Source organism: Dromaius novaehollandiae, chromosome 28 (assembly GCF_036370855.1).
Source record: "Dromaius novaehollandiae isolate bDroNov1 chromosome 28, bDroNov1.hap1, whole genome shotgun sequence".
Classification (NCBI taxonomy): domain Eukaryota; kingdom Metazoa; phylum Chordata; class Aves; order Casuariiformes; family Dromaiidae; genus Dromaius; species Dromaius novaehollandiae.
The window spans coordinates 4531736-4556837 of NC_088125.1; the positions used below are offsets into that span (position 1 = coordinate 4531736).

At 43.1% G+C, this 25102-nt stretch overlaps 1 protein-coding gene across 4 annotated transcripts in view; it reads left to right on the plus strand.

Moving 5' to 3' along the window:
• Positions 1 to 25102, plus strand: part of SCN8A (sodium voltage-gated channel alpha subunit 8) — a 49138-nt gene that overhangs the window by 17558 nt on the left and 6478 nt on the right. For all 4 annotated transcript variants that reach the window (XM_064498713.1, XM_026114318.2, XM_064498712.1 and 1 more), the window contains 16 exons: positions 165 to 306; positions 992 to 1198; positions 1742 to 2029; positions 2884 to 3243; positions 5925 to 6060; positions 8056 to 8294; positions 8745 to 8918; positions 9541 to 9897; positions 11051 to 11521; positions 11909 to 12026; positions 12470 to 12624; positions 13550 to 13723; positions 18594 to 18716; positions 22230 to 22514; positions 22924 to 22977; positions 24319 to 24456. In XM_064498713.1, the coding sequence (XP_064354783.1) occupies positions 165 to 306; positions 992 to 1198; positions 1742 to 2029; positions 2884 to 3243; positions 5925 to 6060; positions 8056 to 8294; positions 8745 to 8918; positions 9541 to 9897; positions 11051 to 11521; positions 11909 to 12026; positions 12470 to 12624; positions 13550 to 13723; positions 18594 to 18716; positions 22230 to 22514; positions 22924 to 22977; positions 24319 to 24456 (3421 nt within the window). The remainder of the gene's footprint in view (positions 1 to 164; positions 307 to 991; positions 1199 to 1741; positions 2030 to 2883; positions 3244 to 5924; positions 6061 to 8055; positions 8295 to 8744; positions 8919 to 9540; positions 9898 to 11050; positions 11522 to 11908; positions 12027 to 12469; positions 12625 to 13549; positions 13724 to 18593; positions 18717 to 22229; positions 22515 to 22923; positions 22978 to 24318; positions 24457 to 25102) is intronic.

The window sequence follows — 25102 nt, forward strand, 5'->3', positions numbered from 1 at the left end:
TCAGTCCACTTGATCTGCTATCCTTAACAAAGAAAGCAAAATGCATGCAATTTGTTATGAGCGTTGAGAAAATCTCCTAAGCATGGATAATGTGCACATTGTGAATTTACCCTGGCCTTTTTTCTTGTTTTGATGGCTCGATATTGCTTTCATGTTCTTTACAGCCAGTGTCCGGAGGGTTACACGTGCATGAAAGCAGGCCGGAACCCCAACTATGGTTACACGAGCTTTGATACGTTCAGCTGGGCTTTTCTGGCTTTATTTCGCCTTATGACTCAGGACTTTTGGGAAAACTTGTATCAATTAGTAAGTAAACATTTTGTGTTGTTGTTATACAAGATGAGAAGTTGGGGACAAGTTGGGAAAGGACATGATGACTAGCTTGCTTTCTTCCTAGTATCTGAAAAAGTGACTGCAGGTAGAGCTGCAGAATGAGATATTGTGCATTGAGGAGGAAAGGGACAGTGCCTGAAAGTGGGTGTTGCAAACCTGGAAGAGATTCTGGGTCCTTAGCAGGTATGAAGCTAAACTCTATTAATGCTGGAGAAACTTCACTGCGTGTTGCAGAGACTGTGTGCAGCTTTGGCTCGACTCATAGAGGATGCTCGGGCGCTTTAGAGGGCAGAGTGTTTCCTTGTAACCTAAGGACAGTTTGGGGACCTTGCTGAAATGGCTGTTTTCTTTTTGAGGGAGTCTAAGCATTGAGTTTCATGCCGTGCTTCTGAATCCTTCTTAACTTCCATCCCTTTGCTTGTTACCTTAGAAGAGCGGTGTCACCTTTTGTGTGTATGGCTACTGAATGTGCAATGTCTGAATGCTTTGCAGTGGAAGCATTGACATGTTAAATATTCAGCACCGCTACGTTTTCTTAGAAGCACTTGGGTCAAGAAACTTGGGATCAGCTGCTCAAGTTTTTGTATCAGGTGATCCCTCTAGAAATTGCTTTCCCTTTTCCTTTTCTCTTCCCTCTGTCGTTCTCTTCTACTTCCAGACCTTACGAGCAGCAGGAAAAACCTACATGATCTTCTTTGTCTTGGTGATCTTTGTGGGCTCGTTCTATCTGGTTAATCTAATTTTGGCTGTGGTGGCTATGGCTTATGAAGAGCAGAACCAGGCCACATTGGAGGAGGCAGAGCAGAAAGAGGCAGAATTTAAGGCCATGTTAGAACAATTGAAAAAGCAGCAGGAGGAAGCACAGGTGAGTGTTTTGATCATATATTTTTAATGAGTTTATGTATTTTTAGATTTATTTGTCTGTTATTACAGAGCAGTAATGCTGTGGCCAGCCTTCTCAGCACCGCTTTCCGCTGTCGACTGGGGTTAATACCGTTCACCATCTCTGTCTGCTGCTGCTGTGTTTTTCTGACTGTATGGAAGCTTGCCTTGTTTATTTTCTATTGGAAAACTGCCTTTTATTAAGGAATTTTTAAACATTCTCACAGTCCGCAGTTAAGTCTGGGAACTCCTTTGCAAAATAGACAAGTACTTTGTTAGTCCTTTATCAAACAGTTACAAACAAAGCTGAAGAGCTGAGAGAGATTTTACTACTTGCAAAAGTAGACTGTAAAAGTACTTGTGAGTCCTGGCTGCAAGTTCCCTCCGAGAGCAGGAACAAACATCCCAGTCCTGTCCCGAAGTGCTTATGTGCACTAAGCCACGCTCTTTTTTTTAGAGCAGAAAATGGAATATTAGTCAAGGTAAGATCTGATTTATTTTGCCGTTCTCTTCCTTTCGCCCTCAGGCTGCTGCCATGGTCACTTCGGCAGGGACGGTCTCTGAAGATGCTGTGGAAGATGACGGTGGGGGGAGGGTGTCTCGGAGCTCTTCGGAGATTTCCAAACTCAGTTCCAAGAGTGCTAAGGAGCGCCGAAATAGGAGGAAAAAACGAAAGGACAAAGAACTGTCAGAAGGAGAGGAGAAGGGTGACAACGAGAAGGTGTTCAAGTCAGAATCAGAAGATGGCATGAGGAGGAAAGCGTTCAGGCTACCAGACAACAGGCTAGGAAGGAAATTTTCCATCATGAACCAGGTAGTATTCGTTTCCTTCTCTAATGTTTCGTGCTGATTTATATTCAGGGTAATATCCTGATTTAGACCCTGATTAGCATTTCAGAGGAATCTGCCCACCGACTTAAGCTTATGATGGATTGGGGGACATGTAGGACCCAGATTGGTAGTCCTCGCGCTTACTTATCCTAGCATAAATTATCACTGAGATTAGTGAATTTAACAAGCTAACTTGATTTAGGAGTTCAGCTGATTTATGGAAAAAGGGATTTATGGCTCTGAAATCACTCGGGTGCCCGAGGCCTGTCCATACGCTCCAGCCAGCAGCAGTGCGTGAGCACTGTCCGCAGCAGCCGTCCTGCCAAATCGCTTCCCGTGGACCCAGTCGTGGCAGAGGCTCGTGTTTCTGTCACGACAGCACCTTAAAGCCAGAGCGGGAAACTGCCTCGTGCTGTGCCAAGCAGCATGCAGGCAGTCCCTGTCCCTTAAGTATTTCAACACTTATGGGCTGGTGTGCTCTCCAAAGCGTTTCTGTATGTGCAGCAGTCGCATTGCAATCCTTTCTGAAGGCGCTGTGACTTGCCTCAGTGCTCTTTTGCCAGCGCGGTTTCATCTAGCTCCCCAGAGCAAGCTCCGCTGACAAAAGCGCTCTTGCCGGCCCTACTGAATTTACACAAACTTCTTTACCAGTGTAGCTCAGCCGGTCAAGAGGATTTACATCAACAACTTTTAAGTATAGCCGAAGTCTAAGTGGTGATGGTTTGTATAGGTTTGGAGAGGGAGCGAGCCCGCTTTACCAGCACGTGACGGCACTGAAGTGCTTTGTTATTTCCATGCTATTCACACTATTGTCGTTCTTTCTTTTCTTCCCCCTAGTCTCTTCTCAGTATCCCAGGCTCCCCTTTTCTCTCCCGACACAATAGCAAAAGCAGCATCTTCAGCTACAAAGGGCGCTTTCGTGACCCGGGCTCAGAGAACGAGTTTGCTGATGACGAGCACAGCACGGTAGAGGAAAGCGAAGGCAGGCGAGACTCCCTCTTCATCCCTATCCGTGGCCGTGACCGAAGAAGCAGCTACAGCGGCTACAGCGGCTACAGCCAAGGCAGCCGGTCCTCGCGCATTTTCCCCAACCTCCGCCGCAACGTGAAGAGGAACAGCACGGTGGACTGTAACGGCGTGGTGTCCCTCATTGGTGGCCCGCCTTCCAGCATGCCTGGCGGACGCCTTCTGCCTGAGGTGAAAATAGATAAGGCAGCTACCGATGACAGTGTAAGGAAGTCAATGAGTAGATAGCGTAGGCATGGCGGTCTGTCCTCTTCCGCTTTCCTGTATGCCGCCCTCCGAGTGAAACAGGCTCCCTGATGGAATGAGAATTGGTTTGTCTGACTGCAGGCGATGAAGTCTGCATTGGATTTAAAAAAAACTGCTTTAACTTCCCCTTTTTTTTCCTTCTCGATCTTGTTGACCCCCATCCTTTCCCCCTGGCTTCCTGGGAAAAAAAGGCTTGGAATTGAGTCCTTAATTAAAGGCATAATAACAGCAGAAATCCTTGGCATTTGTCAGGATGATTCCTAAGTACCAATTTATCAAAGCATGGGAACGGGGACATCAATCAAAGCGTGTTGCAAATGTTTCTCCACAATAAGAAATAATATTCGGGAATTTAAAAGGAAATAAAAAGAACAATCTTAGAGTCCTCACTGAATTTAAAGAGGAGACAGCATTTCTTTAGCGGGAGTGGGAATACCTTTGAGTACAAACAAGGAACTTGTTTTCCTTGTTTTTACGAAGTTAAGGCTTACCTTACCTGTGGAATTACTGGGGACACACCTGCACTTAGGGGCATAAGCTTGTAGAATTTCTTTCAAATATTGAGCTTACAGAATGAGGCCTCTGCAAGGGAAGGAGGGCAAAGGAGAGGTCTCCAAAAAGAGCAAAGTTTGACTCTAAAAGAGCCCTGGGAGAGAGATTGGACACAAGGAAAAATTACAATTCAGGTAAAACCAAGAGATTTAGAAAGGGACACTGTCAAGAAATTCAAGTCCAAAATTTAGGTTTTGTGTAAAACAATGAATAGAAATGTTTTCATAGAATTGAGAAATTTATATGAAAACAACTTAATTTTGGATTTAGTGTTTCTGAGTATGTAAAAACCCGTGTGAAAGAGGAAATGCAGCTGCCTGTAACGAGGAGGGGCTTGCATTTGCCTAGCTTCAGTCACTCAGCTGAAAAAAAATCCGTATGGTGAAAACCATTATTTAAGGTGCTTGTTTTAAAACCTTCCATATTAATCATTGAACATTTTGTTTGCAAAGCCTATGTGAGGCAGCACAGGTAGGACGGTGGCTGAACATTTCCATCAGGCTGTGTAGGCCTCATCAGTCTGTGTAAGACTCTAGATCTTTATTAGGACCAAGTCTCGCACCCTAAAGTGTTAAAGTGTGCTTAGGGGAATATCTGTGGGACTGTACTAGTTTTATTGCTATTAAATCCTGTGGGCTTATTTTACAAGGGAAGCTGTTAATGTAATACAAATAAGGACTTTTAAAAATCATTTTCCTTTCAATTTCTGAATTTGCCTTGACAGTGACTTTTTTAAATGAGTAGACTGGTATTGGTATTGGCTGATTTTTTAAATGGATCAACATTTCAAAATGCAGCAGAGAAACAAAGCTCAAAAAATAAGTGTATTAGTGGGGATTATAATAATCTGGATGAGATTAAAACAATGACGTTTGAGAGAGAACTAAAGCAATAGTTTCTGGGAAAAAAGTCTGGTTACCATGTCTATAAATTCCAAGCTATTTTTTTTAGTTATTTCAATTCTTGCAACCTAATTGACCTTAATTAGTTATGTTCAACATTAGTTGCTACCTTTTTTTTTTTCCAGTTAGCATGTTAATATAATGTTTTGCTTCAGTATTTAGTTCTCTTTATAAAAGCATGAACACAGTAGGAATAGTGATCAGCATGCTGCATGCGAAAAAGATAAAGTACTACTTGGCAGTTGTTTTTCATAGCTGTATAGAGAGTTAAACGTGCAGCAGCAAATGAAGTATCGTGGTGGGAGAGCTGCATGGGTTGTGCGGATACCTCCGTTGCCCGCAGAAGTATTCCATTCTCTTGGGAAAGCGTGGTGAAAGGCCTCTCGGTTCACAAGCAGAGAGTGCCAAATTCTTTTAAAGAAAAAAAAAGTAATTATCTGTTAGTACACAACATTTTGTGCACCTAAACAGCAACTGGCACTTTCAAAGCAATCTTAAGAGGGGAACCGGGGAGGTGCCTGTAAAAGCATCTGCTTTTTGGCTTGAGTGCAGCAAGATGATTCTGAACAAGGGTGAAACCTGAGACTTGGTTGTGTCCCTGTTGTGTTGGAGAATGAGCTTCTCGGTGGGCTAGAGTATAAGAGATTCCTGTTAGTTCTCAGAGGCGATATGCCATGCTGAGCTCCTTTTATCCCAGTTTTCAGATAAGGATTTTGAAATAAATGTAGATGCTATCAAATCCCTAGTTCCCTTTTTAGTTTGGGTGGCTCAGATGAGGCCAGGGTGGGATTTACACCCTGACCAGAGGTGTTGTAAAGTGGCCTGGTTAAAAGATTCATTGCCTGTCTGTGCCATTAGTCTAGTAGTAGTACAGAATATATAATGCTTAGTGCTACAGCAGTATTCATTAGAAACACTCTTTAAAATATAATCCTTAATTTCTCTAAGGCTGCAAAGCACTGGTACTAGGTACTAGCAGAAACAAGGGCTTGAGTTTTGCTTTGACCGCTTATGTAATATAGGAGAGTGAAAAGGACAGCAGGAGCAAAGGTTTTTTCTCTTTTGGGTGCGTGTACCATATTTCTAGGCTGATAAAATGTGAAACACCAGGCAGACTAAGAGTTTGTGTTAATCGGCACATGAATTTTGCAGGGCACTACTGAAATCGAAATTAAGAAGAAGCCTGGTGGCTCTCTGTTGGTCTCAGTGGATCAGATGAATGCGTCCTATGGAAGGAAGGATCGAACCAACAGTGTCATGACGGTTTTGACGAATACCCTTGTTGAGGGTAGGTATGCTTGGAAGGTGGCTCTGCTGGTTCTCAGTACGCATACATCGATTGCCCCCTCGTGGTGCGTTTTAGGTAGACAGAGGACCTCTTCTCCTGACAGTCATGGGAGAGGCTCTTGCACCCCTGCGGGAGCCTAGATCTGCCTGGGGTTGCTTCTGCGGAGCTGGAGCCCTGCTGGCTGCCCCTCCACAGCCAGAGGTGTGCGGATGAACGTGTCTGCTCTGTCTGTCCAAGAGGATGTTAAACTCGGTGAGATGGCTTCTCAGCGGCTTCAGTTGGTTAATGAGGTTACGCTGGGGAACAGCTTACTGGGGACCAGAGCGGGAAGTGTAGGATGGGGGAGCACAGACGGAGGCCAGGTCTGGCTGAGGCCTGCAAGGTGAAGTGTCGCCCAGCAGAGACCTGTTTTGAGCCTTAAGTCCCTGTTCTCATATGAATGCCCTTCAGATGTAAAGAATTTTGCTACCCCTGCTTTTGAGTAGTACATATTCATTAATTGTTTTTACATAAACCTGCTTCTTCTCAGTCGTTATTAACACAGAAGCATTTATTAGGCTTTATTTTACCTGGTTTTGCGTCTGAATTATGCAGATCCACAGGTAAAAAAAACAGGTGATATCACAACGGAAGAGTTGTGATATTACAGTAAGGAATATGCAGTGTGGAGATTATAGGAGTAAGACAATGTGTGATGATACAGGGCTACTGTGTCTCCCATGCCCCAAGGACTGGAGAGACCCTCCTCCGTTTATAGCCCATGAGAGAAAGGCTTGAGCTGCACTGAGATCTCAAGTGTGGCAGCTGTCAGAAGAGAAAGGGACTTCTGCATGATGGCAGTTCTGAAACAGACAGCACGCAGAGACGAGATTTCCAAATATGTTATGCAGGAGCTGGCAAGAATTTGTGAACAGCAGCCATACGAGGTTGATGATCTCAAATTCCTGCTGTCTCCTGCAATAAAATTGCATGAAAACTAAATATACTTAGAAACAGAGCAAGGCTCTTCTGCTGCTTCCCTCCTGCGCAAACGCCTACAGGCTACAGTGCTACGGTCCTCTTTTTTAACTTTAGAAATTCCAAGGCAACTAAATACCAAGCAACCGAAGAACCAATCAGAAAGAGAGAGCAGTGGTCCTTTCCCTACCCATAAAAAATAGAGCATCAGGATGAACAGCTGTATGGCCTGAATGGAATCACTGCAAGACAAAGAATAGAGGTGGGAGGGAAATGTCTTGATTTCCCCTCCCCCAACCATTTAAAATAAGCCAGTTTAAAAAATGTACACAGGATTACGTTTGATATCTGTAAATGGATGTGGTTTGCCTTAATCAGCTTATTGCTATTTAAATTCCTTTGCAGCATTATGTCACTTATTTCCTCTTTTAGACCATGTCTGTATTCCACATTGAATTCATTTAACTTTTAAGTTATTTAAAAACTAGCACCAAAGATGGTTTAGAATCTGTTAGTTTGATTTAAATCATTTTACCTCGATCAGTTCTGAGTTAAATGTATTCCTCCATTTAAAATAATTTGAATCAAATCAGGAGATGCACAAAGTCTTGTTGCACAAATTTAAAAATGTACTTCCCAGTAACCTGGTGCAAATTTGTATGTTGATATTGCCTAGATACAAGGAAGAACTCGGTGAAGCTCAATACAAGACTTGACCTGACTCTTTGCATCTATCATGGTGATCTGCATAATGACTGGCCATGGTGATGAGGTTCAGTGTTTATTAATGTTTGCATTAAGCTATTGCTGAGCATTGTGAAGTTCATCGTTGAGTGTTGTATGTACATACAGCAAAAGATATCTTTCCCCAAGAATGTTTTTTTTGTGTAAGCACAATTATTGTGTAAGCAAGAAAAGAGAAGTTCAGGACAGGCAAGATCAGCGAGTTAATGTTTTAGCCATGCTAAGAGTCAGACAGATTCAGCAGCATTGGAGGCAAAGACTGAAGTCCAGTGCTGTTCTTTTTTGTAACTGTAGAGCTGGAAGAGTCCCAGAGGAAGTGTCCCCCTTGCTGGTACAAATTTGCCAACACATTCTTGATTTGGGAATGCCACCCTTACTGGATCAAGCTGAAGGAGATAGTGAACTTAATTGTCATGGATCCTTTTGTTGACCTGGCCATCACCATCTGTATTGTGCTGAACACTTTATTCATGGCAATGGAGCACCATCCTATGACCCCAGAGTTTGAACATGTGCTCTCCGTCGGAAATCTGGTAAGAGAGCATTGGTAAATATGCCCTACAGATCTGCTCCTGTTGGGATACGCTACTTGTTAATGTAGACCTAGCCTGAAAGAGCTGCTGTTACAGCTTCCTAGAGGACACTGAGATGCATGAGTTGCCCTTGCTGCAATCTATGGTGACTCAGAGATGTTGGCTACGGGCGCGCCTTTCTGGTCAAAATTTGTTACTACATCAAATCCGTCCGTTAGTTTCTGGTATGATAAAGATTGCCTGTGTAGGTCTACAAGGTTTATGCTAGTGAAGCTACATCAATGGAGAAAAGACTTTATTGCAGGCAAGCACATGGCATTGCACAGACTCCACATGTGAATCGTCATGACAAAGTGCATTGTTTGATGTTTATGCTGATGGTCAGAAAATGAACAAACGGGAATCTTTGTGTGCCTCTTCTTTTCTGTGTCTCTTTCCTCACCGCTCCAGGTTTTCACTGGCATTTTCACAGCAGAAATGTTCCTGAAGCTTATAGCCATGGATCCCTACTATTATTTCCAAGAAGGCTGGAACATCTTTGATGGATTTATTGTCTCCCTCAGTTTAATGGAACTGAGTCTAGCAGATGTGGAAGGACTTTCAGTGCTGCGATCTTTCCGATTGGTATTCCGTATTCCAGTCTTTTTTTGAATGTTCCTATCTTGCAGCTACTAGAAAACTTTTTTCATAAGTTAATTCGGTTACTGAAAAGCAAAACCCGTCTTTTTCTGTGTTGGGGAGGATGGCGATGGGATGTTGTCATTTTTGTGGTCTCTTCTCACTTCACAACTGCTGTTTATATTTTGACATCTAGCAGCAGCTCGTTTCGCCTAGGCAGTGAAGGATGACTTGGGCGGTATCTTGGTGTAGTATACTTAACAGGGAAGTAGGTGAAATAAAAGGTGCATTCTAATGTCACCTGCATGGTCTCTCCAGGTAACTTACTGAGTCAGATTTGGTAGGTCCTATATAATGGTATAATGCTTGCTTTGCAAAGCAAGAAAGGTGGTCCATGCTTTTCATTTGTAAAGGGAGAGCAGTATGTGGGGGATAACAAAGTACAAAATATAGGGGGCCAAATTCAGAGGGAAGTTAAGCGTTCCGTACTCCCACTGACTTTAGCAGCAGAAACATGGGCTTATATTTTCATAACATATAGGTTGTTGCCATTTAGAAAGTTCTGCCTGACTTTGCTCTTTGTTTTAGGTGAAATTGAATTAAGTGCCTTGTTTGGTTTGTTTTGTAGCTGAGAGTCTTCAAACTAGCCAAGTCCTGGCCCACTCTGAACATGCTGATAAAAATCATCGGTAACTCAGTGGGCGCTTTGGGGAACTTGACCTTGGTGCTAGCCATCATCGTGTTCATCTTTGCTGTGGTGGGCATGCAGCTCTTCGGCAAAAGCTACAAGGAGTGTGTCTGCAAGATCAATCCGGAGTGTGAGCTACCCCGCTGGCACATGCACGATTTCTTCCACTCCTTCCTTATTGTCTTCCGTGTGTTGTGTGGGGAATGGATTGAGACCATGTGGGATTGTATGGAAGTGGCAGGACAGGCCATGTGCTTGATTGTCTTCATGATGGTCATGGTCATCGGAAATTTAGTGGTCAGTAAATGGTTACTGATGGTCTTTATTGGTTGCCTCTGGGGGGGGATAGAGCACGGGGAGACCAAAGGACTAGATTTGTGAGTCTTCCAGCTCTGTCGGGGTCCTTTATGGCCTTTGGCATATGAACAGTCCTGTTGACTTTGGTAGCACAATGTTAAGGCTTTGTTTTGCTTGGTTAGGGCCTTAACAGTTGCCCATCAAAAAAGAATGCTAGCACTTGGCAATAAAAGCTGGAGGTACGAAACCTCAGCCAAAGGGGACAGATCCACAACTTGCCTGATGGGGTAAAAGAAGCTGGCAAGAAGCAAAGCCTGGCTTTCAAATTCCGGGAGAAGCAATAACTTGGTAAGCAAGGGAAGGTCCTGAAGAATTAAAAATAAGGTTGGAAGTTTCTTCTAAAATCTGCCCACTAGTTCAATCATGAGGTATGGTTGTGTGCAAGAATCGGCTGGTGAAATTGCACTGCCTGTTGTGTGGGAGGTTAGACTAGATCATGATGTTTCCTTCTGGTCTTAAATTTTATGGAAAAAAAAAATCTATGGAGGAAAAAATAATCAAGAATGGCGTAGTGTGAACAGTTGCATATCTTAAAAGGAGTGTTGTGAGCTTTCTCCCAGAAGACTTGTCTCACCAAGGGATTTTGACAAAATAAGCCCTGGGGACTATGAGTAGATGTGGGCAAGGAAATAGAGCAGAGAGTGATTGCTCAAAATGCCTAGGTTTGGCACACTTCCTTTGAGCCAGGGATGGGACCAAACTAATAACGCTGAATTTAAATCCCTTGGATCGTTGCTGCTTGAATCCCTACTTTTAACATCTGCAGTCTGGATCCTGCAATGAAGTCTATGTCAGGGACCCTTTTACCTGCACTGAACTCCGCTGACAGCAGCGGAGCTCCCTGTTGTGTGCAGCATAGGGCTCCCTGTTTATGGAATGCATTGCAGGATCGGTGCTTTGATCCTTGAGTCCCGGATACCTCGATAGGTCTGTTGGACACCGGAGCTGGTTCTCGGTGTAGTGTTTGGAGACTTAGCTCTGCAGGCCCTGTTAACATCAGCAGGCCTCAGGTGGCTAAATACTCATACTCAGATTTGGAAATATTACCCTTGTACACAGTCAGCTCTGCCAAGCGTGACCTCTTCTCCTTCAGGTGCTGAACCTGTTCTTGGCCTTGCTACTGAGCTCCTTCAGCGCTGACAACTTAGCAGCAACAGATGATGATGGGGAGATGAACAACCTGCAGATCTCTGTTATTCGCATCAAGAAGGGCATTGCTTGGATCAAGGCAAAAGTGCGTGAGTTCATGCAGGCTCATTTCAAGCAGAGAGAGGCAGACGAGGTCAAACCCTTGGATGAACTGTACGATAAGAAGGTGAACTGCATTGCTAACCATACAGGGGCTGACATCAACAGAGACATCGATTATCAGAAGAATGGCAATGGCACAACCAGTGGAATTGGGAGCAGCGTGGAGAAATACATAATAGATGAAGATCATATGTCCTTCATCAATAACCCCAATCTCACTGTCCGGGTACCTATTGCTGTAGGTGAATCAGATTTTGAAAATCTCAACACAGAAGATTTCAGCAGCGACACGGATCCCGATGGCAGCAAAGAGGTAGGAAAAAATGCTAAAGAATCATTCAGCCTTGCTGCGGGTACCTTGGGAGGGAGAACTGTGTTCCAGCACAAGGGTTTGTGTATTTTATGGTGTTGTCTTTGCACCCAAGGCAGAAGCCTCTTTCTTGTGCTAGTTGTGCTCTATGGAGAGTCACAAATACTACTAAATTTGCTTAGTCCATTTAGGTATAAGGTGAAAATCAGCAATTGAATAAAATTCTCTGTGTGTCCTGTAAACATGAGATGAAAGCAGGGCCAGGGTTTAATGAGATGAGGTGAGGAACGAACTTCCTTTACAGTAAATATGGTGAACCGAGTCATCATGAAGTTCCATGTTTGGTGGCATCTAATTATAGGTTGGATTGGGTTTTATTTTGTGTTCAAGAAACTTGATGATACCAGCTCCTCTGAAGGTAGCACCATTGATATAAAGCCCGAAGTGGAAGAAGTCCCCGTGGAGGCACCAGAGGAGTATCTGGACCCAGATGCTTGCTTCACAGAAGGTAAGCTGTATAAAGTGTGGTACATAAATGTACAAAGAAGCCTCTGAGCTGTTATTGGGAACTACATCTACTATTGGCCTCAGTGTCTTTCTGTGACTGATTCGTTACAGCTATTCCCATGACAAAGATATTTTAAGTGGTTCAAGGTTATTTTATCAGCAGGTTCTCCATTCCACTCCTGTCAAGTGCATGGATGCCTCACCAAATATAACTAGCTTAATCTGTTCACAAGTGGATGTTAATTCAGGTGCCCAGATAAAGAAGTGGTAAAAGTAATCATGAAAGGCTCTAGAATGCACAGTTTTAACAGAAGTTCAGCATTTCTAACACTGCTTGCATCAAAATCACTGTTAGGCAAAGACATTTTACATTCTTAAATTTTCTCATCTGTTACTTAACAAAAGGTGGGGCTCATTCTCCTCTCTGCACCATCTCCATTCCAGGTTGCATGCAGCGCTTTAAGTGCTGTCAGGTCAATATTGAGGAAGGGCTGGGAAAGTCTTGGTGGACCTTGAGGAAGACTTGCTTTCTCATTGTGGAACATAACTGGTTTGAGACTTTCATCATCTTTATGATCCTACTGAGCAGTGGTGCTTTGGTGAGTACAATGTAGAAATATACGTAGCCTAGTTGCATTAAGTTAGGAGACATCTACATGGCAAAGCTGTGTGTAAGAAATTTGCTGAAAAAGAAAGCTATATTGATGATTCTTGGAAAACAACACAGTTCCGTAGTGGTAGATACTGTACAAAAAGCTTTCTTAATGTTTTTGCTTAGTTTAAATTAAGGTTGAAAACTTCAAGGTCTGGAAATTTGGGTTCTAATCGTAGCCTGACTAGAAATGTGATGATTTTGGACGAAGTCAGCCTGTATCTGTCTTATTTTCCCATTACCAAAAGTAACTTCCCTTTCTTCACTTTCCCATCCTCACGGAGGTTCTTGAGCTTGTGTTGTTACATAGCTACAAATAATCGCTGTGTTTGTTTGTCATCTTGCACTGGATCAGCACATTGAGTGCTTAGTAGATAGGGTTATACAACAAACAACCACAGTGCATTTTACTCTCAAGTTCTGGAAGAACAAAACTGCACAACAGTTAGTATCCCACAGCTGAGGCTGGATACTTTTCACATGCATAGCTCTCCTAAAAATTAAGAGTCCAATTTTCAGTGAACTCAGCCCACTTGAATGTGCTGAGCACTCAGCTGCAGGGAATACCTGCCTGCATGTGTTACAGGAGAGATAGTACGTGCTGAGCATTTAGAAAGAAAGGATTTTATTTGAATGCCTAAAAGGTAGAGACATTCTTCTCTAAACCTAGCTTCTCAGGGTTGTTTTTGCAGGATTTTTTTTTTTTTGGTTTGGTGTTGAATTGTTGCAAGTACTAGAGCAGATAAGTTGCACTTACAAGAAATGTAATTCCACTGTTCATCTCAATATAGTTTGAGTAAACTTCTGGATTACTGCGTAGAACTGTGGAATAAATCTGATATCATTGACAAGAGTACCTGGTTATTTCCCAGGCTTTTGAGGATATTTACATAGAACAGAGAAAAACCATCCGGACCATCCTGGAGTATGCAGACAAGGTCTTCACTTACATTTTTATCCTGGAGATGTTGCTGAAATGGTGTGCTTATGGATTCGTCAAGTTCTTCACCAACGCCTGGTGCTGGCTGGATTTCCTCATTGTGGCTGTATGTATCCTCTTCTCCTTATTTCTGATTGGAAAAAAATATTAGTTAGAAGAGTGCTGGGGTCATGTTTTCTCCTGAGAACTGAATCATATGTTTAATGAGGAAGTGCATTGAATCCCAGATATCCGTAAGTTTCTAAAACATGATGAAAGATGAAACCTTTGAGCCCAGTGAGTACTGCTCATGTTCCCTATGCAACTGTGGACTTTCTGCCCTGCAGTTCCTAGTGAGCCTGTGCAGATCGTGGAGGGTTTTCCAGCCTTTCCTTGTGTTCTGTTGAAATGATTGTCTCTAAAAGGCCTTCTGGCATGTTGAGCTATTGGCAGGTGTCAGCAGTGGGAGAACTTATGCTGGCTGCAAACCTGGCATTCCCTAAGGTCAGGCACTGATACCCGCTGTTCTCCAAGTGATCTGTTGGCGTTCGTAACCACGGGAGGATGATGAGGCAGTTACTACTGCCTAACGTGGTCTGTTATTCTGAACAATGGGTGCTCAGAGTAACAGGTCCTTTCCTACGTTTGTACAGATCAGAGTACTTATCAAGCTTATCATGCAAAATGAAGTTCAACATCATCCTTCTTTTAAAAAAAAAAAAAAAATCTAATGCCCAGGGGAAAAAGAAGGGACCACATCAAACAACAGAGAGAGTAGCTTGTTGGTAAGAGATCATGGTATGAATAAAGGAAGTGGTGGTCAGTCTGGACGGATCAGCACATAATCGCCCTGGAATCTCCCTGCAGAACATCTTGGCTGGGAGAATGAATTTGAGAATTAAAACAAGAACAGTAGAGAGGAATGTTAGTAATAAATCTGAGTCCAAAAAAAAACCAGCACGGGCACTTAAAATAAATGGATTTTTGATAAAGACTTACAGGAAGTCCATAGGACTTGGAGTCCTAAGAATTGTAGAAAGGGGAAATTTAGGATCTCAAATGTTTGGATTCTCTCAAAAATTTTGTCACATCCAGTTGTGAAACAGTGTCCTAGTGAGTGCCCCAAGAAGAAGTATTAAAAACAAACAAACAAGCATTTTTCCAAGTCCCATGATGGGAGAAGGAATATTTTGAATATGATTCACTTGTGCCAAGTTGCTGTTCAGTGACATTAGCACTCTGGAAATATTTCTGAGTAGGTGGAGGAACTATCCTTGGAATTCAGGGGCAGAAGTGACTCAAGATGTCTACATTTCCGGTGGAAAACTGAATATTTAAGAAAAAAAAAAAGTCCTCTCTGATTCCTTAACACCTTTTCTTTTTTAACACACGTCTTGAAGAAGTAACTCCTCTGAAAATAACTCTGTATCTCTTTCACTGCATTAAACTGAAGTGCAAGTATTAACGTGGACACTAATACAAGATACCACCTATTCTTCTGTACTGCTTTGAGGAGAGCGTTTCAGAAAATTAAATTCATTGGGGTATTGTATTTAAAAAGAAGACCAGCACTTGAGCATGCTGCAACAAAAACAGCAGTCATTCACAGTCCTCATGCTTCATGTTGTGAGTTGAATTCCAGCTGTTGGGAACAAGTGAATAGTTTAATTGGCAGATGTGTTACAAGTTTTATTGTCTTCCTTCCAAAGCACCTGGCTACTGGTAGGGTAAAGATATGGGACTTCCCAGTCAGGTAGCAGATTTACATGCAGTGAACAAGTGCAGTGCAAGTGATACATATGAGGAACCTGAGCTCTCTGCATTCATAGTTCTTCAGTAGAAATTTCTCATTTCCCTTGGTACCAGAGGTGGGAAAGTTGCACGTTTTTGCCTGCAAAAAATCTGAAGTGTGAATTTGAGATGCCAAAAGCTATAGAATAAGTTGATATTAAAAATAATGAACCAAGACTGAATATTACTCAGCAAAATCTCAGCTACGCATCTTCTCCTGTATCTGTTAAACACATTTTTCTCAACGTTTCTAATGTGGTGTAGATGGGGTTTAAATGAAGTCACATGATGGCAGCCATAACTAATGGAGAATAAGACTTGCATCATAACAACGCTCTTGAATGTTATTTTTCAGGTTTGATAGCATTGTCAAATAACCCTCCTCCTCTGATTCCCAAAGCTTGCTGGGTGTATTTGTGAAGACAAAGTCTTTTTCTGGGTAATAATGAAGGCTTCTGCTTTTCAGTCAATTTGCAATTCCTTTCGTCTTACCTCGGTGCCCACTGTGTATTCTGCTGGAGTGTCCTGAGAGAATAACACTGGGAAGAGCCACTGGAAGCTAAATTAACCACTAGAAATGTCACTGCCATTTTGTCAGTTCAAATCGGGAGCAAAGCGTTATCCTAAGGGGAAGAAGCTCTGAAACTGAGGACTCAATTAAGCCTTTCCCCCATGTTATATTTAGGGAGAGAAATGCTGTACGTTGTGTAGGTGGACCTTATAGCTCCTGCTTCTACATCCCATCCATACTTTGAAATTTGGGATCTGAATCCTGATCAGTCTTCCAGTAAAGTCCTATGGCTGCTCTATGTGAATTTACCGAGGAACTCCCCTCCTCAGAGCTTCACGGGAACGGATTTTGCTCGGTGGGCTAGGTTGCCTTGAGCTTATGCCCATGCTGACGCTGCTTGTGCAGCCCAGACTGAGATGGAGGTCACGCAGTTAATTTGCCCATCAGATGACTTCTTACAGCCTTTTCCATTCTGCTTGTTTCTGGCGTGATTTGCATGTTCTCAAATAGCTGTGCAGTCCCAGTGTCCCAAACAGCGACTGTTCGATCTATGGTAGAAAAGGAGTGGCTCAGCCTGGGATCCAAATGTCAGCTAAACTCCAGGGAACCAGGGCTTTAATGTACCAGTTCCAGGTTGATTTTGTTTCACAAAGGCTCTGTTGTAAATCTTTGGGGCATCCCTGGCATTTTTTTTTTTAATCAGTGTAATTTCAAAATCCAAACCACGTGGAAGAACCTTAAAAGAGCCTTATCTATTGTGGCCATTTGTTCCGGGGCAGATAGGAAGACAGAGAAAACACGAAGCGCAGGTGCAAACAGTAGAATAAGATGGAATCTGCATCCTGCAAGCGCAGGCAAGTTTTGTAATTCTTCCCAACATCCCTCTACCAGATAGATTGAGAACATGTTCATTTGCTGCTGTCTGGGCAGTGGTACCGTTCTTGGAAAGCTGTGATGGGTAGAGATCACGTACTGGTGTTGGATGAGGAAATACATGCCTTCATGTGCTTGGCCTGCAGAGGGTAAGAGTCTTTTACAACCTATAATAACAAAAGGTGATTCTTCAGACCAGGCTGTACAAATCGAGCTTTTCACCTCTGAAGATCCTAGGTTCAGTCTCTCGTATCCTAGGTGAGAAGACAGTTGGCGGGTACGATGAAGGAAGTCCAGAAGCTGGCACAGAAATTCTCCTGCATGTTTATATATTTGAAATGTGGTCCTGAAATTTTTCTGGAGTGTATGGGCTTTTTTAAGGATCATCCTTGTAATTAATTTCACATTAGTATCTTAATGCCCCTTTTTTAAAAAAAGAAGGATGAATAGGAAGTGTCCTATTCTGAGAGTTAACTAAAGATCAAAAAGAAAAACTGCTATGGGAGGAGGTCTCAGGGTTTTTCATTATTTGTTACTGTATATTGATGTCCTTTTTTTTCACCTTTTTTTTTTTTTTTCAAAGGTTGGCATATCTGTTCTTATCTGTGTCTGTAATGTGATACTAGCCAAAAATGGAAGATAGTGGGATGCAGATGAAATGGGGTCTGTAGATGTTATTTGGCCAAGTCATGTCTGATTTAATCCAAAGAGCATTCCCTTGGCTAGTGTGGGAATTGGACTGCTGCCCCAAATGCACGTGGCAGTTTAAAACTAGATGGTCCCATGCGTTCACGTTTTTGTAATACAAGTCTTGATCCTGCAAGACCCTGCGCTGCCCTTGTCCCCGTTGGCTAAGGACATCCAGTAGCTGTAGGGCCTAAATTTGGTTCCAAGCTGCCAAAGAAAACATGTTGTCTTTGTGGTTATGGTGTTGAAAAACGGGTATAAGAAACCTGTCTCCAGCTTTGTCAAGAGTTTCAGGGTATGAGCTCGAGCCACCTTGCAATTGGTGTGTACTCGCTTTCCCTGTCTGTAGGATGTGCTCACCTGTCCTAATCTTCCCTCAAAGACGGTCACAAATGTCATTGCAACTTCGAGAAGCACAGAAGTGCTTGGCAGTTGCTCTGCAAACTGTCAAGCAAAAAACGCCCTGTTCTTGGGTTTTTAAGGCAATAAAAGTTGGACTTAGCTGCCTTAGTACCAAAGATGGATCATATGTCATGGAGCTGGTGTTCACATTTTTCAAAAGTATTTTGGCAGAAGCAAACTCTCTGTCACAGATCCTGTCCCTGAAGGCATGGCCATGGACGAGACGCTGCCACGCGGTGTGAGCACGGTGGCTTGCTGTACAAGTTGAGCGCAGTTTGTGCAGTGTGTGTATTTATCTGTATTCTTTCTCATAGGTACCTTTAACATTTGTCTGGCTTAATTTAATGGGAGCCGCTGGGATCCTGCAGACAGTAAAGGGCGAGGGTAAGGTTTTTGTCATCCGTTTGGGCTCTTCCTTCCGACAGACCCCTTCTCCGTCTGTGTGTCTCTGCCTCTCTCTCACTTATCTTTCCCCTATGTTTTTTTCTTATGCCTTTCTCAACCGCATTATTTCCTTCCAGGTCGTTTCAGTCAAGTGAAGTAGGCAGCTGGTGTCATGTCTTCGGTATCTATCTATGGGGGCCCAGGCTGGCAGTCTGGGCTGGGCAATCAGTGCTAGGGGATTCATTCTAACAGTCTGGAACCTTTTTTTTCTTTTTTCTTTTTCTTTTTTTTTCTTTCTTTCTTTTTTTCTTTCTTTTTTTCTTTTTTTTTTTTTCTATTTTCTGTGTAGGTCTCTTTAGTCAGCCTTATAGCTAATGCCCTGGGCTACTCGGAACTAGGTGCCATAAAGTCCCTTAGGACACTAAGAGCTTTGAGGCCTTTAAGAGCGTTGTCCCGATTTGAGGGGATGAGGGTAAGATGCCATTAGCAGCTGATCCTTCTGCATGCCTGTGGAGCGGTTTTTTTTACGCATGCTAGAACTGATCAAACTGGTGGAAAGAAACTTCCAAACAGAATCATGATGCAGCTGCTGACTTGATCACCTCTATCGTTTCTGTCCCCTCACCCTGCCCACCGCTGCACACTCCCCTCCTAAGAAAGGGAGATGCATTAAGCTGCCTCATTACATTAATTACTGGCCCAAACCACATGCCATTTGTAGACTATGTTAACACTTGGCTGTTCTCATTTAGCCTGGCTTTTACCTCTAGCATCCGAGGGGGCTTCTCAGCTGTAACTTTTTTTTTATCCAGGGAGAATCACCAGGTGCAAAGAAGCAGAATTTGAACCACCTCAGTGTCTCCACCCCCTCTCGGTGTTGGCCACTGGTGGAATTTGATTGAAAGAATATCAGAGGGGGTTTAAAAATGCAGTCTGCGTGCAAGTGGGTAAAAAGCAGCTTCCTTCCTTCCTAACTCAGGCCCTCAGGAAGGGCAGGGTGGGGAGCTCAGCTGTTTGGAGGAGAGAGGAAAAAAAAAAAAAGACGGTTTTGGTTTAATTCCTCTTGTTGCACCTTGTTGTTCTCAGTCCAGTCTGGTGGTGACTGGAAGCCTTGTCTGATAGTGAAGCTTTTCCTTTCCACTCCCTCCCTTTTACCATGCTTTTATGGTCCCCTGTCCTGTCACTGTGGAACTAGCAGTAAAGCACAAGCAAAGCATTGAACTTAACAAGCTTTCCTCAAATTGTTAGACAGCACCACTGTCTTGGGGATCCGAAATTACTGCAGTGTCTTCCTACTTTGCCACTAATATTCTGTATTTTGGTGCTTTTTTTCCCTTTTGGATTGAAATAAACTCACAAGAACATGCAAAAAAACTGTATATTTCTGTAAGTAAAGGGTTTGTTGTATTAATGGGTTTGCAGCTGCTGCTAGAACAATAATTTCGGTCTTTTGTGCTAGACCTCAGTTAGCTCACAATTAGAGAGATATTAAAAAAAAACAGGGGAAAAATCCTCCACCCACCCCAAGCCCTGAAGAAAATAGCAGTCACTTAGATGACTTCAGTGTACGACTGGAGTGATTCCACTTGGGTCATTCCGATTTCCTTTAATTTGCTCTGCTGTAATTTAGTGCAAAATGCAGTGTGAAAGATGCAATGAACTAATCAGGAATTTTCAAAGAAATTCTCAAATTTTGTAGGAAGCGATATAGGAGTAAACAATATGACAGTAAATCCAAAGAGGGTTGTTCCTTCCCTGGTAAGTCATCCTGCCGTTATTTCTATGTATCATGTAGGCTCTGTTAGCGTAATGCTAAGCTTTAGTATGTAGTACAGTCTCAAAGGATGACTTTTTTTTTTTTCCTTTGGCACAAAGCTAGAGCTGCTATTGTTGACTCTACATGGGGACAAATTTTATCCAGGTGGAAGTGTTTTACCCCTTTTTTGCTAAAGTATATTGCTAATCAATAGTTTAGCTAAGTGTCATGAGAGAGTCTAGTGTAATCGCAAAGGAGAAGACCTAGCACTAAATCTCTAGATATCAAATGCTATTTTAAAACCATGTGGGAGAGAAGGCTGTGATTTGCAGTACACAAACAAGAAATTCTTATGCTTAAAGTGGGGAATTCTCAGTACAGTAAAATTGATATAGAATTATAACTACTACTCAGTAACCCTGTTAGTAACCTAAAACCAATTAACTTTTCCTTTGTTTTAAGACAAGTGTTGCTGCCCTGTACAACCAGAACAATTCTTCTGAGCCAGAGGCTAGAGATCTGAAATGCCTTTGCAAAGGAAACACAAAATGTAGTTCTTTGCTTTTCTCTACTCCATAGTAATCTGCATCTTAAGGAGCTTGCTCTGCTCTGAAATTCCTCAGGAAGTATGACAGTACTGCTATGAAACGTGCATGCATCTCTGTCAACTGCCGATGTTCAGTCTGCACACAAAAGCCATGTTCCTTCTCTCGGATCGGTTTGAAAGCTGTAAAAATTCGACGTACTCTAAGTGACCGTATTTGTTTTGGTAGATGATTACAGGAGGATGTAGAACTTTTTCTCGTTGCTGTGGTGAACTGGAACAAACCAGCATGCCAACACCCGAAGAGCCTTAAAATCCCGAGGCGTGGTTGGCGGCGCATTGGTGTGCAGCGGTGGAGCATCCCGCGGGGATGCAGCTGGGAGGGTGACAGCAAAGGCGGCATGGATAAAGCCCCCCGGAGGGCCTGATCCTGATCTTTGGCTTTGCAAGTCGCTGGGGTTACAGGGCCGGATTCATGGTGTTAGGCGGCAGTGTCGTAATGCCCCTTATTGTGCAGACCACGGTTGTCTCCCCTTTTTCCTGCTCGCCGTGGCGGAGGAGAGGTCTGGCCGCAGAGCTCCTCGCGTGCGTGGCGGCCGCACCTAGCAGGCGGCTCACGGAGGAGGAGAGGGGACGCTGCGGCGCGGCCAGGAACCGCGGCAGGGCCGGCCGTGGCCCGTGGGTTGGTAGTTGAGGGCTGCCGGATCACAGTCTATCAGAGACGTCTTTCAAAACTGTGGCAGAGGGGTAAAACAGCTTAGATTCTGTTCATCTATTAACGGAGTCTAAATTAGGAGAGCATAATAAAAGATTTAATATCCTGCTGACCTAGCTCTATTAAAAGCCTGCTAGCTTAAGTTTTGTCATGTGTTGGTCAGGGATGCTTAGGGACATGCAGCTCCCAAACTGGGAAGGACTAAAATTAGGAGACAGCGGCAGATACGAGCTCTGACAAAAGCCCTGGCGCTCGGCGCTGCGTTTGCTGCAGTTTGGAGGAAGGAACATGGCTTTTCTGTCTTCTCGAGCCTGCCTAGCTGCATGCTCAGCTGTCTGCCTGGGACGACATGATTGGCCTTGCTTAGTCACAAATATGATCTTGATGTTTACACCAACTCGCTGCTGAGTCTTAACAGAGCAATTCCAGGGCTTGGTCCTGCTCCCGTCGGCGTCGGTGCCGCGCGCTTGCTGCGGCGCTCGGTGGGAGCAGGAAGCAGGCTTTGAAGTGAAAACAGCCTTGTTTGAAAGTGGGGAATGGCCGTAAGGGCCCTGGCTGACCAGCAAAAGTCTTGTCCAACCCGGCTCTGAGAAAACTAGTTAGGAGCCTGTTTGTTGCTAAGAAGAGAGTTTGAGCCTCACTCATCAATATCCCCTCTCCCTTTTGGCAACTAAAATTATTTAACACAATTGTTGTTTAACTAAAAAAAAAACCAAATCCAAAATCAAAGCCAGTAAAGCTAACAGCCTGGCCTGTTTTATTTTAAAAAACAGAGCTTCAGTAGGTGGCTTTTAAGCAGATTTTTTTCACCGCTTGGAATAAGTTCACTGCCAACTTTGCATGGAGTAAATGCCACCGATCTGTCAGTGGCCTTACCTCCAATTCCCCCCCCAAAAACAGCTGTATTGATGCTTGCTGTCTCCTGCCTTGTGTTTTATACTGAAACTTTTTCCCACCCCTTCCAACACAGGTGGTTGTCAACGCCTTGGTTGGCGCTATCCCTTCCATTATGAATGTGTTGTTGGTCTGCCTTATCTTCTGGCTGATTTTCAGCATTATGGGGGTTAACCTGTTTGCCGGGAAATATCATTACTGCTTTAATGAAACAGCTGAGGAGCGCTTTGAAATAGATATTGTTAACAACAAGACCGACTGCGAAGCACTGATGCCGCCCAACTCCACTGAGATTCGATGGAAGAACGTGAAAATTAATTTTGACAACGTTGGGGCAGGATATCTGGCTCTTCTGCAAGTTGTAAGTTTTGCCTTTGTCACCTCCCTAGTACTGGTAAAAATGAGCTTTTCTAAAGTATTTTCTCTGTTTTTGACTGATTCCCTCTCTCCATGTAATACAGCGTTCCCATTAATTCCCCCGGGTTTGGGTCTGGAATACAATCCCTCTTTCATCTCTCATCCCTTTGCCTAGTTTGGGTCTCCCAGTGCAGGAAGCGGCCCCAAAAGAGTCTACCGGCTCTCCCATGAGACAACAATAAATCTGTGCATTTAGACTAAATGAAAAGAGACATTTTTAAATAGTGTCGAAGTTCATTATAAAGGGAGGGGAAGAGTGCCGAGGAATCCTTGATAGAGCTGACATAAATCAGACTCGTTCATTTTTTCTCCAGATGAATTCTGTCTAAGAGAACGTGTGTTTTCTTTGCTAGGCGACTTTCAAGGGCTGGATGGACATCATGTATGCGGCGGTAGATTCCAGAAAGGTAAGGTACATGACCACATGCAGTCTCACCTGCCCATCACTCTGCTATTTTGTCTTCTTTAAATTCAAGAGTAAAAATGGTAGAACTGTGCTTATATTATGTATTTATGCTGTGATTATGTTTAGTTTACTGCTGTTAGTAAGTTAAAAGACACTCAACCAAACCCAAAAGAGCAGGAGTCTTCTGGTTGCATGGGGCAGGAAGACTCCTGCTGGAGTAGAATGGCAGTGAATAAAGAATACACCAAGAATATAGATTTCATTAAAACAAATTATGGAGAGGAATTAGCCAGGAGGGTCTCCGTGAACCTTGCACCTACATGGGAACCCAAGTCTCTGTCCGAATCCAGTTTCAGAAATCCTGGAACGGCTGGAATTCTTCCTTCAGGCACTTTTCTTGTTCTCACTTGCTGGAATCATGCAAATACCACTGTGTTCCTTTTCCCCCTCTTTTATCCTCTTCTCTTGGCTTTACGTGAAAAGATTTTAAAATGTTTTTTCTTGTCACATGCTGAGTGCAGGGCAGGAAAAAAAGCAGTATGAATACATGGGGACAATGTAAAAATGTTTTCCCTTTTTGATCAGATGATGTACTTAGATGCCCCTCTCCACAAGAAAGGATGATGTTTTCACTCTGACAGTGCTTGTCATTGCAGTGATGGTTTCTTTATGATTTGCAAATTACTGTATATTTTATGGGCCTAATACAGCAGAACTGACGTCAATTACAGTCAAAGTCAGTTTAAACTGTAGCATATTGTATTTCTGAAAATGAGGTCTGATGGCTATACTAAGTTAAAAACTCTTGGTGGTTGGTTTGGAAGCTTGTGTATTAACAACTTTCTGTGGTTTTTGGGAGGCTCTCCCCCTCTAGCTTCCCTGAATGTAGCTACAGTACGCACACATATACTTTTGCTTTACTTTAAACAGCGTGAGGACACTAAGATTCCAGATATAACCACAGCTTATAGAGCATGACTCCTTACATGTGAATACTTGGAAACATGACTAATGCTTCCCTCACAGTCCTGTCTTGGCAGGCGCTGGAGTTATTGTGCAATCAAGGACGTGTTGTCTGGTTACATTTTCTTTGATTGCACCTATTACCTTTGTAGAAATCTGGAGGAAAGAGGGATCCAAGGTATAATCTATGTGAGGAAAAAGGTGATTCTGTTGCAATTGCTTTCTCCTTTAGGTAAACTGACTCAAATCTGATCTAGATTTGTTTTTATTTTGTATCTGTTAAGTGAGCACCCCTTTGGAAAGCTCGCAGAACCGTCTTCATTTTAACTGTGTTTTAAGATGCCTTTGAAATGTCCCTTATTTCTCTTCTCCCATTCAGCAAGAAGAGCAACCCAAGTATGAGGACAACATTTACATGTACATATATTTTGTAATCTTCATCATCTTTGGCTCCTTTTTCACCCTGAACTTGTTCATTGGTGTCATCATTGACAACTTCAATCAACAAAAGAAAAAGATAAGTGATCTTATTTTTGCTAATTTGTAGGGCAGATGAGGCCTGCCTATGTGACGGGCAGAACCGTTGCTTCTTCAGGTCAGACGGACTTTTCTACGTGAGGAAAGCCAAAGACCTTCACTCGGTGGCTCTGGCCTCCTCTCTTAGAGCTACAGGCTGCAGAACCACTGTGACTTTTTAGTGCATCGCTCCCTACAGAGCCCCGCCGAGAGTGGCTGGACAGGCTCAGAGAGTGCAAGAGACGATGCAAAATTTTAGCTAGAGCTCTACGCAAGTTTGGAAAATTTCCCTCAACTTAATTTTCATGCATTTCTGTTTTCTGGTCTTGCTACGATATACAGACTGGAAATAGGGTATCTTCCCCCTTGCCACTGTCATTTCCTCTCTCTCTAATACTGCTTTTCTTCTCTGGAACTTGAGGATTTGCATGTATAAAGTACCTGCTTACATGGCCTTCATTTTAGAACAAATGTGAAACCTCTGCTGCTGGTTTGTTGCAAATGAAATAGAGGGGAGTGGAAGGATGTAATGAAGTAAAAATGAGTTATTCATAGGAAAAATACTCAGTTTTCTTTAAAGGAAAATTAGCATGTCTTGGGTATTAGTACAAGTTATTTCTGTCTAAAATAGCTGCCACCAACTTCCC